Genomic DNA, 18,495 nt, shown 5'->3' with positions numbered 1-18,495 from the left:
GGTCGAACAGACGACACAAGCTCCACACACGTGGCATGCCTTTTACCCAAAGAACAAGGTGGTGGGAAGAACAGAATGGCTGAGAGGGGTAGGGTTGCTAGCGGGAGATTGTAGATGTTGGACTTCTGAGGGGAGCTGGGACGTTGCTTACCCAGGCTAGAGAGCATTGTGGTGGGGAGAGAGGTCTAGATGAGAGGGGGTGGAGGTGGTTGCAGCGGATAACAAAAAAGCTATACGTTTTATTGTCACATACACTGGATAGGTGAAGTCTGCGGTATTTGACTGGGTCGGGCCATAGCAGTACGGTGCCCCTGGAGCAAATTAGAGTTAAGTGCCTTGCTCAAGGGAAATTCGACAGATTTTTCACCTTGCTCAGGTATTCAAACCAGCAACCTTTTGGTTACTGGCCCAACGCTCTAAACGCTAGGCTACCTGGCACCCTGAGCACCTTTGAGAACCTATGGTATACAAGGACACAGGTACAGAAGTGGTTACTGGCCCAACGCTCTAAACGCTAGGCTACCTGGCACCCTGAGCACCTTTGAGAACCTATGGTATACAAGGACACAGGTACAGAAGGTGACCCGAATGGATGTGTTCATATGGGAGTGGAATGATGTCATGTCACTAGCAGCTCTCCATGACCAATCAAATGCAATGCAGTGCAAGAGCCAATGCTACTACAAGCCAATGATTCCAGGGAATATGAACTAAGTTCCCAGAGTTGTTTTGTTCCCTCCAGTAATGTGGAAAATGACTAGTAGGGTTACACAGTAAGTCATTAGCATAGTTCTCTACTTACTATGTAACCCATTGCATATAAACGTAAAGCCTTCACATAAGTATGGTAATGAGACCAGAGTACGGGTTCCAACTGCTGTGTGACCTCGCTAACTGGCATGGTCATATAGGACTGTGCCCCTCTCTCTCATCCATAGTGTTGTAAAGGGACTTTGGAGTGAGTATTACAGTGTGTGTGTGTGTGTGTGTGTTACAATAGGCTACTGTATGAATGTACACCCTAATGTGTGAGTTCTATATTGATGAACGCAGTTCAACACAGACAGGCCATGTCACTCTCACCTCTACACAGCCCTGGAAGTGGTTGACGTAGATTTGAACTTGTTACTGAATTAACAGAATGTGACAGGGCTCCTATTGCAAAGGATGCATATGAAGGACAACCAGAAGTCCGTGTAAAAAGCAGCCAAGACAAAATTGGGAATAATTACGGAGGGAACGTTATTAACAAGGATTAAATGGAGAAAATCGGACTTCTCAGCAAAATACACAGAACCTTTCAAAAATCAAATCAAATAAAACAATTGGTCACATGCACCGAATACAACAGGGGGTAGACCTTACAGTAAAATGCTTACTTACAAGCCCCTAACCGACAGTACAATTCCCCAAAAAAGGATAAGAGTGAGAGATAAAATTAACAAGTAATTAGAGAGGAGCAGTAAAAAATAACAATATATACAGGGGGGTGCCGGTACAGAGTCAATGTGCGGGGGCACCGGTCAGTTGAGGTAGTATGTACATGTAGGTAGATTTAATTAAAGTGACTATGCATAGATGACAACAGAGAGTGGCAGTGGTGTGGGGAGGGGGCGAGGCAATGTGAATAGTCTGGGTAGCCATTTGACTAGATGTTCAGGAGTCTTATGGCTTGAAGCTGTTTAGAAGCCTCTTGGACCTAGACTTGGTGCTCCGGTACCACTTGCCGTGTGGTAGCAGAGAGAACAGTCTATGACTAGGGTGACTTTAGTCTTTGACAATTTTCAGGGCCTTCCTCTGACACCGTCTGGTATAGAGGTCCTGAATGGCAGGAAGCTTGGCCCCAGTGATGTACTGGGCTGTTCGCACTACCCTCTGTAGTGCCTTGCGTTCGGAGAATGAGCAGTTGCCATACCAGGCAGTGATGCAACCAGTCAGGATGCCCTCGATGGTGCAGCTGTAGAACCTTTTGAGGATCTGAGGACCCATGCCAAATCTTTCCAGAGGGGGAATAGGTTTTGTCGTACCCGCTTCACGACTGTCATGGTGTGCTTGGACCATGTTAGTTTGTTGGTGATGTGGACACCAAGGAACTTGAAGCTCTCAAACTGCTCCACGCTTAGCCTCATCAATAAGAATTGGTGCGTGCTCGGTCCTCCTTTCCTGTAGCTCACAATCATCTCCTTTGTCTTGATCATGTTGAGGTAGAGGTTGTTGTCCTGGCCAGGTCTCTGACCTCCTCCCTATAGGCTGTCTCGTCGTTGTCGGTGATCACTATTGTGTCATCAGAAGATTTAATGATGGTGTTGGAGTCGTGCCTGGCTGTGCAGTCATGAGTGAACAGGGAGTACAGGAGGGGGCTGAGCACGCACCCCTGAGGGGGCCCTGTGTTGAGAATCAGCGTGGTAGATGTGTTGTTACCTACCCTTACCACCTGGGGGACGGCCCGTCAGGAAGTCCAGGGTCCAGTTGCAGAAGGAGGTGTTTAGTCCCAGGGTCCTTAGCTTATTGATGAGCTTTGAGGGCACTATGGTGTTGAAAGCTGAGCTATAGTCAATGAATAGCATTATCACATAGGTGTTCATTCTGTCCAGGTGGGACAGGGCAGTGTGGAGTGCAATAGAGACGGCATCATCTGTGGATCTGTTGGGGTGGTATGCAAATCGGAGTGGGTCTAGGCTTCCTGGGATAATGGTGTTGATGTGAGCCTTGACCAGCCCTACAAAGCACTTCATGGCTACAGGCGTGAGTGCTACGGGTCAGTAGTCATTTAGGCAGGTTACCTTAGTGTTCTTGGGCACAGGCACTATGGTGGTCTGCTCGAGGCGAGCATATAAGTAGTATAGCTCGTTCGGTAGGCTCATGTTACTGGGCAGCTCTCGGCTGTGCTTCCCTTTGTAGTCTGTAATGGTCCTGCCACATCCGACAAGCGTCAGAGCCGGTGTAGTATGACTCGATCTTACTCCTGTATTGATGCTTTCCCTGTTTGATGGTTCGTCGGAGGGTATAGCAGGATTTCTTATAAGCTTCCGTGTTAGAGTCCAGCTCCTTGAAAGCGTCAGCTCTAGCCTTTAGCTCAGTGCGGATGCTGTAATCCATGGTTTATGTTTGGCGTATGTACGTACGGTCACTGTGGGGAAGACGTCATCGATGCACTTATCAAATCAAATCAAATCAAATTTATTTGTCACATACACATGGTTAGCAGATGTTAATGCGAGTGTAGCGAAATGCTTGTGCTTCTAGTTCCGACAATGCAGTAATAACGAACAAGTAATCTAACTAACAATTCCAAAAAAAACTACTGTCTTATACGCAGTGTAAGGGGATAAAGAATATGTACATAAGGATATATGAATGAGTGATGGTACAGAGCAGCATAGGCAAGATACAGTAGATGATATCGAGTACAGTATATACATATGAGATGAGTATGTAAACCAAGTGGCATAGTTAAAGTGGCTAGTGATACATGTATTACATAAGGATGCAGTCGATGATATAGAGTACAGTATCTACGTATGCATATGAGATGAATAATGTAGGGTAAGTAACATTATATAAGGTAGCATTGTTTAAAGTGGCTAGTGATATATTTACATCATTTCCCATCAATTCCCATGATTAAAGTGGCTGGAGTAGAGTCAGTGGCATTGACAGTGTGTTGGCAGTAGCCACTCAATGTTAGTGGTGGCTGTTTAACAGTCTGATGGCCTTGAGATAGAAGCTGTTTTTCAGTCTCTCGGTCCCAGCTTTGATGCACCTGTACTGACCTCGCCTTCTGGATGACAGCGGGGTGAACAGGCAGTGGCTCGGGTGGTTGATGTCCTTGATGATCTTTATGGCCTTCCTGTAGCATCGGGTGGTGTAGGTGTCCTGGAGGGCAGGTAGTTTGCCCCCGGTGATGCGTTGTGCAGACCTCACTACCCTCTGGAGAGCCTTACGGTTGAGGGCGGTGCAGTTGCCATACCAGGCGGTGATACAGCCCGCCAGGATGCTCTCGATTGTGCATCTGTAGAAGTTTGTGAGTGCTTTTGGTGACAAGCCGAATTTCTTCAGCCTCCTGAGGTTGAAGAGGCGCTGCTGCGCCTTCTTCACGATGCTGTCTGTGTGAGTGGACCAATTCAGTTTGTCTGTGATGTGTATGCCGAGGAACTTAAAACTTGCTACCCTCTCCACTACTGTTCCATCGATGTGGATGGGGGGGTGTTCCCTCTGCTGTTTCCTGAAGTCCACAATCATCTCCTTAGTTTTGTTGACGTTGAGTGTGAGGTTATTTTCCTGACACCACACTCCGAGGGCCCTCACCTCCTCCCTGTAGGCCGTCTCGTCGTTGTTGGTAATCAAGCCTACCACTGTTGTGTCGTCCGCAAACTTGATGATTGAGTTGGAGGCGTGCGTGGCCACGCAGTCGTGGGTGAACAGGGAGTACAGGAGAGGGCTCAGAACGCACCCTTGTGGGGCCCCAGTGTTGAGGATCAGCGGGGAGGAGATGTTGTTGCCTACCCTCACCACCTGGGGGCGGCCCGTCAGGAAGTCCAGTACCCAGTTGCACAGGGCGGGGTCGAGACCCAGGGACTCGAGCTTGATGACGAGCTTGGAGGGTACTATGGTGTTGAATGCCGAGCTGTAGTCGATGAACAGCATTCTCACATAGGTATTCCTCTTGTCCAGATGGGTTAGGGCAGTGTGCAGTGTGGTTGAGATTGCATCGTCTGTGGACCTATTTGGGCGGTAAGCAAATTGGAGTGGGTCAAGGGTGTCAGGTAGGGTGGAGGTGATATGGTCCTTGACTAGTCTCTCAAAGCACTTCATGATGACGGATGTGAGTGCTACGGGGCGGTAGTCGTTTAGCTCAGTTACCTTAGCTTTCTTGGGAACAGGAACAATGGTGGCCCTCTTGAAGCATGTGGGAACAGCAGACTGGTATAGGGATTGGTTGAATATGTCCGTAAACACACCGGCCAGCTGGTCTGCGCATGCTCTGAGGGCGCGGCTGGGGATGCCGTCTGGGCCTGCAGCCTTGCGAGGGTTAACACGTTTAAATGTCTTACTCACTTCGGCTGCAGTGAAGGAGAGACCGCATGTTTTCGTTGCAGGCCGTGTCAGTGGCACTGTATTGTCCTCAAAGCGGGCAAAAAAGTTGTTTAGTCTGCCTGGGAGCAAGACATCCTGGTCCGTGACTGGGCTGGGTTTCTTCCTGTAGTCCGTGATTGACTGTAGACCCTGCCACATGCCTCTTGTGTCTGAGCCGTTGAATTGAGATTCTACTTTGTCTCTGTACTGGCGCTTAGCTTGTTTGATAGCCTTGCGGAGGGAATAGCTGCACTGTTTGTATTCAGTCATGTTACCAGACACCTTGCCCTGATTAAAAGCAGTGGTTCGCGCCTTCAGATCCACACGAATGCTGCCATCAATCCACGGTTTCTGGTTGGGGAATGTTTTAATCGTTGCTATGGGAACGACATCTTCAACGCACGTTCTAATGAACTCGCACACCGAATCAGCGTATTCGTCAATGTTGTTGGCTGACGCAATACGAAACATCTCCCAGTCCACGTGATGGAAGCAGTCTTGGAGTGTGGAGTCAGCTTGGTCGGACCAGCGTTGGACAGACCTCAGCGTGGGAGCTTCTTGTTTTAGTTTCTGTCTGTAGGCAGGGATCAACAAAATGGAGTCGTGGTCAGCTTTTCCGAAAGGGGGGCGGGGCAGGGCCTTATATGCGTCGCGGAAGTTAGAGTAACAATGATCCAGGGTCTTTCCACCCCTGGTTGCGCAATCGATATGCTGATAAAATTTAGGGAGTCTTGTTTTCAGATTAGCCTTGTTAAAATCCCCAGCTACAATGAATGCAGCCTCCGGATAAATCGTTTCCAGTTTGCAGAGAGTTAAATAAAGTTCGTTCAGAGCCATCGATGTGTCTGCTTGGGGGGGGATATATACGGCTGTGATTATTATCGAAGAGAATTCTCTTGGTAGATAATGCGGTCTACATTTGATTGTGAGGAATTCTAAATCAGGTGAACAGAAGGATTTGAGTTCCTGTATGTTTCTTTCATCACACCATGTCACATTGGCCATAAGGCATACGCCCCCGCCCCTCTTCTTACCAGAAAGATGTTCGTTTCTGTCCGCGCGATGCGTGGAGAAACCCGCTGGCTGCACCGCTTCGGATTGCGTCTCTCCAGTGAGCCACGTTTCCGTGAAACAGAGAACGTTACAGTCTCTGATGTCCCTCTGGAATGCTACCCTTGCTCGGATTTCATCAACCTTGTTGTCAAGAGACTGGACATTGGCAAGAAGAATGCTAGGGAGTGGTGCACGATGTGCCCGTCTCCGGAGTCTGACCAGAAGACCGCTTCGTTTCCCTCTTTTTCTGAGTCGTTTTTTTGGGTCGCTGCATGGGAACCATCCCGTGGCGCTGGTTGTAAGGCAGAACACAAGATCCGCATCGCGAAAAACATATTCTTGGTCGTACTGGTGGTGAGTTGACGCTGATCTTATATTCAGTAGTTCTTCTCGGCTGTATGTGATGAAACCTAAGATGACCTGGGGTACTAGTGTAAGAAATAACACGTAAAAAAACAAAAAACTGCATAGTTTCCTAGGAACGCGAAGCGAGGCGGCCATCTCTGTCGGCGCCGGAAGCTTATTGATGAAGCCAATGACAGATGTGGTGTACTCCTCAATGCCATTGAAGGAATCCCGGAACATATTAGCATCTGCTTCATCTGACTACTTATTTATTGATCTAGTCACTGGTGCTTCCTGCTTTAATTTGCTTGCTTGTAAGCAAGCATCAGGAGGACAGAATTATAGTCAGATTCGCCAAATGGAGGGCGAGTGAGAACTTGTATGCATCTCTGTGTGTGGACTATATGTGGTCCAGAGTTCTTTTCCCTCTGGTTGCACATTTAACATGTTGATAGAAACGAGGTAAAACTCATATAAGTTTCCCTGCATTAAAGCAATACGTCCATTTTATTGTCCAAAGATTGTATGTTTGCGAGTAGAATTGAGGGGAGTGAGGGTTTATTCGATTGTCGCCTACACCTCAGAAGGCAGCCCGTCCTCCGGCCTCTCTTTCTCCGCCGCCTCCTCACGCAGATCACTGGGGTCTGGGCCTGTTCCCGAGAGAGCCGTATATCCTCCGCCTCGGGCTCGTCAGAGTCGTGAAAGAAGAAAAAGGATTCAGCTAGTCCGTGGTGAGTAATCGCAGTCCTGATGTCTAGAAGTTATTTTCGGTCATAAGAGACGGTAGCGGCAACATTATGTACAAAAATAGTAAAATAATAAGTTACAAACAACGCAGATAAACAAACAAAATAGACTATCGGTGGGGGCATGTAAAATGTCTGCCTTCTGCTTTGGTGTCATTTTAACAAAAATGTTGAATTCTTTGGGGTCACTTAGAAATGTCCTTGTTTTCCATGAATACATACATGACATGAGTTGCAAAATAAATAGGAAATATAGTCAAGATGTTGACAAGGTTAAAAATAATGATTTATAATTGAAATAATAATTGTGTCCTTTAAACTTTGCTTTTGTCAAAGAATCCTCCATTTACAGCAATTACAGCCTTGCAGACTTTGGCATTCTAGTTGTCAATTTGTTGAGGTAATTTGTTGAAGAGATTTCACCACATGCTTCCTGATACACCTCCCACAAGTTGGATTGGCTTGATGGGCACTTCTTACGTACCATATGGTCAAGCTGCTCCCACATAAACTCAATAGGGTTGAGATCCGGTGATAACAGACAGAATACCAGCTGACTGCTTCTTCCCTAAATAGTTCTTGCATAGTTTGGAGCTGTGCTTTGGGTCATTGACCTGTTGTCGGAGGAAATTGGCTCCAATTAAGTGCAAAATGGAGTGATAGCCTTCCTTCTTCAATTTCCCTTTTACCCTGTACAAATCTCCCACTTTACCACCACCAAAGCACCCCCAGACCATCACATTACCTCCACCATGCTTGACAGATGGTGTCAAGCACTCCTCCAGCATCTTTTCATTTTTTTCTGCATCTCACGAATGTGATCCAAACACAAGCTTAGATTCATCTGTCTACAACACTTTTTTCCAATCTTCCTCTGTCTAGTGTCTCAGTTCTTTTGCCCATCTTAATATTTTATTTTTATTGGCCAGTCTGGGATATGGCTTTTTCTTTGCAACATTGCCTAGAAGGTCTGCATCCTGGAGTTGCCTCTTCACTGTTGACGTTGAGACTGGTGTTTTGCGGGTACTATTTAATGAAGCAGCCAGTTGAGGACTTGTGAGGTTTCTGTCTCTCAAACTAGAGACTCTAATGTACTTGTTCTCTTGCTCAGTTGTGTACCAGGGCCTCCCACTCCTCTTTCCATTCTGGTTAGAGCCAGTTCTGGGAAGGGAGTAGTACACAGCTTTGTATGAGATCTTCAGTTTCTTGGAAATTTCTCGCATTGAATAGCCTTCATTTCTCAGAACAAGAATAGACTGATGAATTTCAGAAGAAAGTTTGTTTGTTTCTGGCCACTTTGAGCCTGTAATCGAACACACAAATGCTGATGCTCCAGATATTCAACTAGTCTGAAGAAGGCCAGTTTTATTGCTTCTTTAACATGTCTAGGACTGGGGCCGCTAGCGGACTGGGGCCGCTAGCTGGGGCTAACTGGGGCCGCTGGCGCCCTGCAATGAAATTGCAGGGCGCCAAATACAAATCAACAGAAATCTCATAAATCACAATTTCTCAAACATACAATTATTAGGCACCATTTTAAAGATAGAATTCTCGTTAATCCAGCCACATTGTCTGATTTCAAAAATGATTTACAGCGAAAGCTCCACAAACGATTATGTTAGGTCACCACCAACTCACAGAAAAACGCAGCCATTTTTCCAGCCAAAGAGAGGAGTCACAAAAAGCACAAATAGAGATTAAATTAATCACTAACCTTTGATGATCTTCGTCAGATGGCACTCATAGGACTTCATGTTACACAATACATGTATGTTTTGTTTGATAAAAACCTATTCCATTGGCACGTTACGTTCAATAGTTCTAAAACATGCGGTGATTGTGCAGAGAGCCACATGAATTCACAGAAATACTCATTATAAATGTTGATGAAAATTCAAGTGTTATGCATGGAACTTTAGATACACTTCTCAATAACCAGTTGGATTTAGGGGGCGCTATTTTAATTTTTGGATGAAAAACGTTCCCGTTTTAAACAAGATATTTTGTCACGAAAAGATGCTCGACTATGCATATAATATACAGCTTTGGAAAGAAGACATTCTGATATTTCCAAAACTGCAAAGTTATTGTCTGTAAGTGCCACAGAACTGATGTTACAGAAAAAACCCAGATAAAAATCCAACCAGGAAGTGCCTCATTTTTTAAAACCACCTCATGCCAATGACTCCTTATATGGCTGTGAATGAGCTACGAATAAGCTTATGTTTTCCACGTTTTCCCCAAGGTGTCTACAGCATTGTGACTTCTTTTTAGTCATTTCCCTTGAGAATGGTAGATGGTGTCAAGCACTCCTCCAGGGACCATATATGGCATGTGGTCACATGGTGTCTCCCGCAGAAAACCTTGCGTAAAATACTGAGGTAGCCATTTTTCCAATCGCTTCTTATGAGAAACCAACTGCCTCGACGGATATATTATCGAATATATTTGTTAAAAACACCTTGAGGATGGATCCTAAACAACGTTTGCCGTGTTTCTGTCGATATTATGTAGCTAATTTTTCAAAAAGTTTTGCGTTATAGTTGTAGCATTTTTCGGTCGATTTCTCAGCCAAGCATGGTGAAGAAACGGGAGTTTTTTCGCCTACAAAAATAGGGAAATTTGGGAAAAAAGGAACATTTGCTATCTAACTGGGAGTTTCCTGAGTGAAAGCATCTGAAGTTCTTCAAAGGTAAATTATTTAATTTGGTTGCACTTCTTATTTTTCTTAAATGTTGCCTGCTGCCAGCAGAGCCTAGCATAGCATTATGCCATGATAAACTTACACAAATGCTTGTCTAGCGTTGGCTGTAACGCATATTTAGAAAATCTGAGATGACAGTGTTGTTAACAAAAGGCTAAGCTTGTGTTTGAATATATTTATTTAATTTAAATTGCGATTTTCATGAATAGGAAAAGTTTATAGGGGTATTTATGTCCGTTGCGTTATGCTAATGCGTTTGAGGCTATGATTACACTCCCGGATACGGGTTTCCTCGTCGCAAAAGGTTAATGCTACCACTGTGTCATATTTTTAAAAAACGTTACAGAAAAAGCATAATCTGAGAACAGCGCTCAGAGCCCAATCCAGCCAGAGAAATATCCGCCATGTTGGGTAGTCAACATTAGTCATAAATAGCATTATAAATATTCACTTACCTTTGATGATCTTCATCAGAATTCACTCCCAGGAATCGCAGTTCCACAATAAATGTTTGTTTTGTTCGATAATGTCCATCATTTATGTCCATTTATGTCCAGATAGCTTATTTTGTTAGGGTGTTTGTAAACAAATCCAAAAGCACGTTATGGTCCAGTCGGATGAAAAGTTCAAAAAGTTATATTACAGGTCGAAGAAACTTGTCAAACTAAGTATAGACTCAGTCTTTACGATGTTTTTATCATAAATGTTCAATAATGTCCCAACCGGAGAATTCAATTGTCTGTAGAAAAGCAATGGAACGAGAGATACCTCTCATGAGAAAGCGTGTGACTGAGAACGAGGCTGCCAGCAGACCCCTTAGTCAAATAGCTCTCATCCAGCCCCGCTTCACAGGAGCAGCCTGAAACAAAGTTTCTTAAAGACGGTTGACATCTAGTGGAAGCCTTAGGAAGTACAAAATAACCCATATCCCACCGTGTATTCGATAGGGGTGAGTTCAAAAACTTCAAACCTCAGATTTCCGACTTCCTGTTTGGATTTTTTCTCAGGTTTTTGCCTGCCATATTGTTATATTCACAGACATCATTCAAAAAGTCTTAGAAACTTCAGAGTGTTTTCTATCCAATACTAATTATAATATGCATATATTAGCATCTGGGACTGAGTAGGAGGCAGTTCACTCTGGGCATGTTATTCATCCAAAAGTGAAAATGCTGCCCCCATCCCAAACTAGTTAATCAGAAGAACACTTTTCAGCTGTGCTAACATAATTGCGAAATGGTTTTCTAATGATAAATTGGCCTTTTAAAATGATAAACTTGGATTAGCTAACACAACGTAACCTATGTTACACCTATGTAGATATTCCATAAATATCTGCTGTTTCCAGCTACAATGGTCATTTACAACATGAACAATGTGTACACTGTGTTTCTGATCAATGTTATGTTATTTTAATAGGACAAAAAAAAATGCTATTCTTTCCAAAACAAGGACATTTCTAAGTGACCCCAAACTTTTGAACGGTAGTGTATATATTACCTAAACCCTCTCTGAATGCTTTTTTTTTCAGAATCTTTTTTAATACCACACAAATGACCGAAATTGCAGGCTAAGAAGGGACAGAGAGATAGGCTATGTGTTCATCTTATCATATTTCTCCAATGCCAAATCAGTATGTCTTGTTTGCAATGAATCTGAGATATCATTAGGAATCGGAGCATGGCACTTTCAAAAGGTAAGCCTACTTTTCCACCCCAGACAGTAGGCCCCAGACAGTAGGCCCCAGACAGTAGGCCTACTGATGCAGAAAAATGTAAGCTTTAAATACTGGCTACCCTTCTTCCATGGTTTAACCCAACGAGAGGAGGTCACAAGTCTTTCCTTAAAAGCTGTCTGGGTTTAAACATCTTCTATTGTACAGGAAGTGAAAGATGGTGACGGAATTACAAAAATTTTTGTCTCCTCGGCTGTAGAAAGTTGTAGCTCAGCCTCTGAATGTCAAAGAAATGTTATCCCCATATGCATCAGAGTCATGTCTGTCCAGAGTATTTTGCAGCTTGTTTCTAGCATAAAGCATTGTGGAACAAAGCACTGTTATAGATCACCTTATATAACCAGATTAGTTTTATTTTCTTCAAAATCTTAAGCTAACAATGGGTAGGCCTGTGCTTTTCATCATTTACTTTAATAAAAGGTATGCCTAGAGATGAAACGGTACAAAAATGTAATTTCACGATTATTTATAGTGACCAAAATTACCACGGTTATCAGTATTGTCGCGGTGTTGTTAAAATGTGCTGGAAATGTTTTCAAAAAGTACTGATACACACACTGAAATAATTTCACCAAGTTTTATATTGATATCCAACAGACAACAAATAAAATGAGCAGCACTATGCACTTGTTGTGTGCATAAACATTCAAATAATAACATTAACATTAAAGATGGCACCATGTGGCCATGAGAGGTAAACATTTCCCTTGTGCAGGTTTTAATGAACACAACCTTAAATAAGCAAATCAAATAAACAAACAACAAATACCATTAGCAGCACTCACTTTGTAGTGAGGCACGGCAACCCTCATCAGCCTCAGAAAGCCAGGCCTCTCAACAATTTGAAATGGCATCATGTCCTTTGCAATGTAATATGAAAGGGCTGCAGTGAGGTCTTGAGCATTTTTTGTTGTTGATGTGGGTGCATAAGCAGCCTGCCTTTTTAAATGCTTGATCAAGTGTCCGTGTCACAACTGAAGTTGAGGAGCGACCGGTAGCATCACTGGGTTTGCCTGCTGCACGCCCACTCTGTAAACAAGGGAATAGCATTACTAATGTATTATTATTATTATTGGTGTTGTTACATTATTATTATTATTATTCACTTACACACACACACAAGCATGCACACACACACACACACACACACACACACAGTCTTCTGTGTTGCATTTGAGTATATGCAATGACCCCATTGCACAATTGACATAAATACAAATGAGTCTTAAGAAGACAGTGATAGTAATTGCAATGAGCCCAACAATTGACATAAATATAGGAGTGTTGTATATAGGAGTCTATAGTGTTTCTCCTGTTGGAACACTTTTACAACAAAGTCGACGTCTGCCGGATTTTAAATGAACAAAATATGTTGGTTGGGTGACTAAACTACAGAACCTGTTATCGTGTGCAATGGGCGAATAGAGTCTGCAGACACACGACGCATACAGCGACGGAACCACGTGTAGTGTTTTTACAAGAGTAGGTAACACTGAAAGCTTCAGTTTACATTATTGACGAGCTATTAGCAAGTTAGACAGACAAACCATGACATTTTCCCCCAGTCCGAAGTTTCCACATCAATCATTGGGCTAAAAGTTAACTTACCTTGCATTCGCTGTGAAGTGGTGGTCACGAAGATGACTCAAGAAATTTGAAGTGGTGCCCCCTTTCGCAGCAATTGTTTTGCATGTTCTGCAGACAGGGTGACCATCTTCGATTAAGTTTCCCTCAGCACTCTTGTAAAACCCAAAATACGACCACACTTCAGATTTGGTCCGCTTAGAAGGCTGAAAAATCTCCCGAGCGCTGTCACTGCCTTCCACCATGTTTTCACACAAAACAAAACCCTTGTTGCATGATGCGCCTGCGTCAGACTTTTGCTAACTGTGGTTGATGCTGGATAGCATTTACCGGGAGTTTTTCAAACTGTGGTAATCAAACACGGTTTTAATGATAATTCAAATTTGAAACAGTAATACTAATTGCTGGTAATTTTACCGTGGTTTATCGTGAAACCGGTAACAGTTTCATCCCTAGGTAGGCCTATGGCGTACCCTCTCATACCCCCTCAATTCAAGTCCTGGTTTTAACATAACAGCCCTTCACTGACAGTGAGGTAGGCTATTTAAAGAGTGCATTGTGGGTGGATGGATTTACCGACAAATCTATTTACAGTACCATTCAAAATTTGGACACACCTACTCATTCAAGGGTTTTTCTTTATTTTTTACTATTTTCTACATTGTAGAATTATACTGACATCAAAACTATGAAATAAAACATGTGGAATCATGCAGTAACCAAAAAAGTGTCGATTTTGGATTCTTCAAAGTAGCCACCCTTTGCCTTGATGACAGCTTTGGACACTCCTGGCATTCTCTCAACCAGCTTCACCTGGAATGCTTTTCCAACAGTCTTGAAGGAGTTCCCACATATGCTGAGCACTGCTTTTCCTTCACTCTGCAGTCCAACTCATCCCAAACCATCTCATTTGGGTTGAGGTCGGGTGATTGTGGAGGCCAGGTCATCTGATGCAACACAGCCTGGAGGTGTTTTTGGTCATTGTCCTGTTGAAAAACAAATGATAGTCCCACTAAGTGCAAACCAGATGGGATGGCGTATCACTGCAGAACGCTGTGGTAGCCATGCTGGTTAAGTGTGCCTTGAATTCTAAATAAATCATAGACCATGTCACCAGCAAAGCACCCCCACACCATCACACCTCCTCCATGCTTCACGATGGGAACCAAACTTGCGGAGATCATCCGTTCACCTACTCCGCGTCTCACAAAGACACAGCGGTTGGAACCTAAAATCTCACATTTGGACTCATCAGACCAAAGGAGAGATTTCCACCGGTCTAATGTCCATTACTTGTGTTTCTTGGCCCAAGCAAGTCTCTTATTATTATTGGTGTCCATTAGTAGTGATTTATTTGCAGCAATTTGAACATGAAGGCCTGATTCCCACAGTCTCCTCTGAACAGTTGATGTTGAGATGTGTCTGTTACTTGAACGCTTGCTGGTAACTCTAATGAACTTAACCTCTGCAGCAGAGGAGTGGTGGTGATCCTCATGAGAGCCAGTTTCATCAAAGCGCTTGATGGTTTTTGCGACTGCACTTGAAGAAACATTCAAAGTTATTGAAATGTTCCAGATTGACTGACCTTCATGTCTTAAAGTAATGATGGACTGTCGTTTCTCTTTGCTTATTTGAGCTGTTCTTGCCATAATATGGACTTGGTCTTTTACCAAATAGGGCTATCTTCTGTATACCATCCCTACCTTGTCACAGCACAACTGATTTGCTCAAATGCATTAAGAAGGAAAGAAATTCCACAAATTAACTTTTAACAAGGCACACGTGTTAATTCAAATGCATTCCAGTTGACTAACGCATGAAGCTGGTTGAGAGAATGCCAAGAGTGTGCAAAGCTGTAATCGATTCAGTAATCTGGCATACTTTGAAGAATCTTAAATATAAAATATATTTTGATTTGGTTAACACATTTTTGGTTACTACATGATTCCATATCTGTTATTTCCTAGTTTTCTGTATTCACTATTATTTTACAATGTAGAAAATAGTCAAAATTAAGAAAAACCCTTGAATGAGTAGGTGTGTCCAAACTTTTGACTGGTACTGTATATAGCAGCCTACAGTGTGATTTCTTGAATAGGAAGAAAGAGCCTCAAACACAAAACTCTCTTGTTGTTAGTAGTCTAATTCAAATTAAGATGGTTTAAATGTCGTATGCCTATTCGAATTTGCCTACTTTCAGCACCCTGAGCTGTCCATTTCCAATTGATTTTGCCTTGACTGCTGCTTTGGGTTTCAGCACCACAATGTAAGTGACTCTACTCTGGCTTATTGTGAGGTCAATAACTCTGATAAATGCGACATGGTCAAACATATTGTTTTTATTCAAATCAATTATAGTAGTAGCAAGCTATCATAGTTCACCTCCTGTCCTCTTGCTCATCTTCCACCTCTCCTTCTCAAATTAAACAGTACATAGGCTATAATTTGGGCTAGACCTAATCCCAAATTATTTTCGAAAATAATTATTTGACCCTCCTCCTGAACTGCCACTGTAGGCTTAAACAGCGCAGCCTTGGTTAGACAGCACAAACCAATTGTTTTGATCGGCAAGAGCTCAAGGTTGGAATATCCATTGCAGTGTGTAATGCAGCCTTGTTTTATTTACACCATCCCAGCAGCCATTTTAGAATTATAACTTTGCTTTGTGCTTCTCTGAGCATGCACTTTGTAGCCTATAGGCTACGGATCTTTTGATCAGTCAAAAAAGTAGCCTATAGCCTATGACAGTGGTACCCGCATGACAGTGGTACCCACATCATTGCCTAGTCGTTTTGGGGATGCTGTGCCTCCCACATAGTCTATTTATTGTATTCAAAACTGCTTTAGCCGGATACAAATAGAGGATCGGGAAATTACTAGACTATGTCAATCTTTCGTTAATAAAAAACAAAATTCACCACATGTGTGTAGTTTGGGATTAAAAATCGAAATTGCAGCAGCAATTGCACGGATAGGTGTTAGTGCTTGTCATTGCGGGGACTGACAGAGAAGCAGGCTTGTGTAGTGCAGTAGCTTTCCCTGTCTTATTTGGCAAAGATCAGCGCAGACTTCCCCAAAGAAGCATTGTAACCTGACAAATGTGTGCATGTTGGAAGACAGCGACACGCTACAAGGTAACAGACCCACAACATGCAACATTGGGATACCATCTACCCGTTGTCTGGCAATGAGGATTAAAGGGACATTATTATAATATTTCAATAATCACACCTAAGCCGTGTGAACTACATGTAGCCCTACCGTAGCCAGCTGACTAGGCTATAGGGCGGACCAGTGTATTCCCTTTTATTAGAAAGTAGAATTTGAGGATAATCCACAACAGACATTCAAATGCACAGTCCCACTGACTGAAAGCTCTCAACCCCGATTGATGCAATGAGTCAAAAGCAATCAGTGAGAACTAGAAGCAACCAGCCCGCACGTCTGTGATGCAACCTAAAACAAATCCATCCAACCCACAATGACCTACAGAGTAGCCCATATGTTCTAGCCCATGTCAGCATAACACATAAAAGACAACCAGTGCTTTCACTGACAGCCAGCAACCGAGAACGATAGGCTACACATCATCCCCGGCTAGACAAGAGACAAGGACTAACCTGTCTGTCCTTTGCCGAGGGTCTTTTCCAAACGATAAGGTCCCACATAGTTCATATAGTGTGCGCTGTTGTCTTTGCCAGAAGATGACATTTTGTGGGAATTTAGTAAAACGTCTCACAGAATAATAAATACAATTCAAAATTCTCCTTTCAAATCAACGGGAACCGTAGGTTATTCCAAAGCGCAGTCTGCTGCTGCTCTCCCTTCGGCCTCCTCCTCCTCTCTCTCGCCTCACGCAGATGGTCGGTGGGATTCTCTCTTCTCCGAGTCCCTTTCTAGCCTATGTTGTTAGTTCACTCTCCTCCGTCTCTCCCTCCTCTTTTCACTGCTGAAATGTAGCGTCTTTAAATCTGGATAACATGGTGTTCTTTTCGTCCGTGTTCGTTCTGTGGAGAGGAAGCAAGGCGCAGTGAGCACAGTTTTGGCACAACCCGTTGACGGGGAAATCTAACCGGATAGCATTTTAGTGCTGACTGACGCCAACGTCGGAGCTGTAGGACGACGCATGCGCACAGCACGCTCAACGCAGGGGCTGGTGGTTATTGAGGGAGTTTTATTACTCTGGCCCGGGTTTATCGGGGCGAAAGCGGGGAGCGAGGAGCGCTCTCCTCAACTCAAACAATAATCTGACTTTGCGCTGCTCGCTGCATGTTATCGACAATGGAGCATTGTGCATCGTCCAGACACATACAACATCTATTTTCCTAAAAATAAATGTTGGAAATTTCAATCTATTTTTCACTGGGCGTTTTTGGGAAAACACAGAATCCTCATCACAACTCTTTTGTTTTGAGCCGACTTCGCGGTCGGCCAGAGCGTGGCACCTGGCTCACGCCGGGAGGCAGCCCGCTTATAAAACGAATGCAATCACATTCAACCGGTTTAAACTCCTTCAACCGGTGTAACCCAGGCCAGATAAAGGAATCCCTTCATTTAATTCAGGTCGAAGTGACAGGAGAGCATTATGGTGAATCGGCGCAGTAGCCTCCTAGTATTTTCCAAGCATGTTTGTAGATATTCACAAAATTGATTAACATTGACAAGCCAAATATATAATATAATAGTGACCAACAAAGATAATTGGTGACGAACCCTATCCTAATCTCGTTTTGCCTTTACCCCAATAAAACAAGTGGCTTTCTGATTAGGTGTATTAACTACACTCTGTAGCTACTGTAGCCTACCTCTGGCTCCCTGTCAGTTGCTCCTCCTCAGAGACTACTTCAGAGCTGCTTCAGTACTTTGATGTCAGTCTGAACATCTGTACAGGTTGTGTCCCTATGTCCCACCCTCTCCCCCTCCTCCTCCCCACCAACAGTAACATCTTGCCTAGGTCAACCTTCTCATACCTTCACTGGCACTTCCTCTCTTCCCTCTCTCATCTCTCTCTACCTCTGCATCAGGACCTTCTCCATTCTTTCTTATGTCGCTGGTGAGTTGAAATGTTTGGTGAAAAACTTTTTTTGAGAGATCCTCTGGAAATAATGATGCCACCAATAAAATATATAAATAAATGAATTAAATAAAAATAAAAATATATATGTAATACATATTTTCACTACCTGTTTGTGTGTGTGTGTGTGTGTGTGAGTGGGCTCTCGCGTGTATATGCATGCACATGTTTGTGGAGG

The 18,495-nt window shown here is 43.5% G+C and overlaps 1 protein-coding gene across 4 annotated transcripts in view; it reads right to left on the bottom strand.

Annotated features, from left to right (window-relative positions):
* Positions 1-17,359, bottom strand: part of brsk2b (BR serine/threonine kinase 2b) — a 179,944-nt gene extending 162,585 nt beyond the window's left edge. For 2 of the 4 annotated variants that reach the window (XM_031808120.1, XM_031808124.1), the window contains exon 1: positions 16,864-17,359. In XM_031808120.1, coding sequence (XP_031663980.1) covers positions 16,864-16,954 — 91 coding nt within the window. In that variant the 5' untranslated portion in view covers positions 16,955-17,359. The remainder of the gene's footprint in view (positions 1-16,863) is intronic. The other 2 variants (XM_031808116.1, XM_031808117.1) reach the window with 1 other exon arrangement.
* Between the last annotated feature and the right edge of the window lie 1,136 nt (positions 17,360-18,495).

Source organism: Oncorhynchus kisutch, linkage group LG3 (genome assembly GCF_002021735.2).
Source record: "Oncorhynchus kisutch isolate 150728-3 linkage group LG3, Okis_V2, whole genome shotgun sequence".
Classification (NCBI taxonomy): domain Eukaryota; kingdom Metazoa; phylum Chordata; class Actinopteri; order Salmoniformes; family Salmonidae; genus Oncorhynchus; species Oncorhynchus kisutch.
This window is presented reverse-complemented; position numbering and strand designations above follow the sequence as displayed.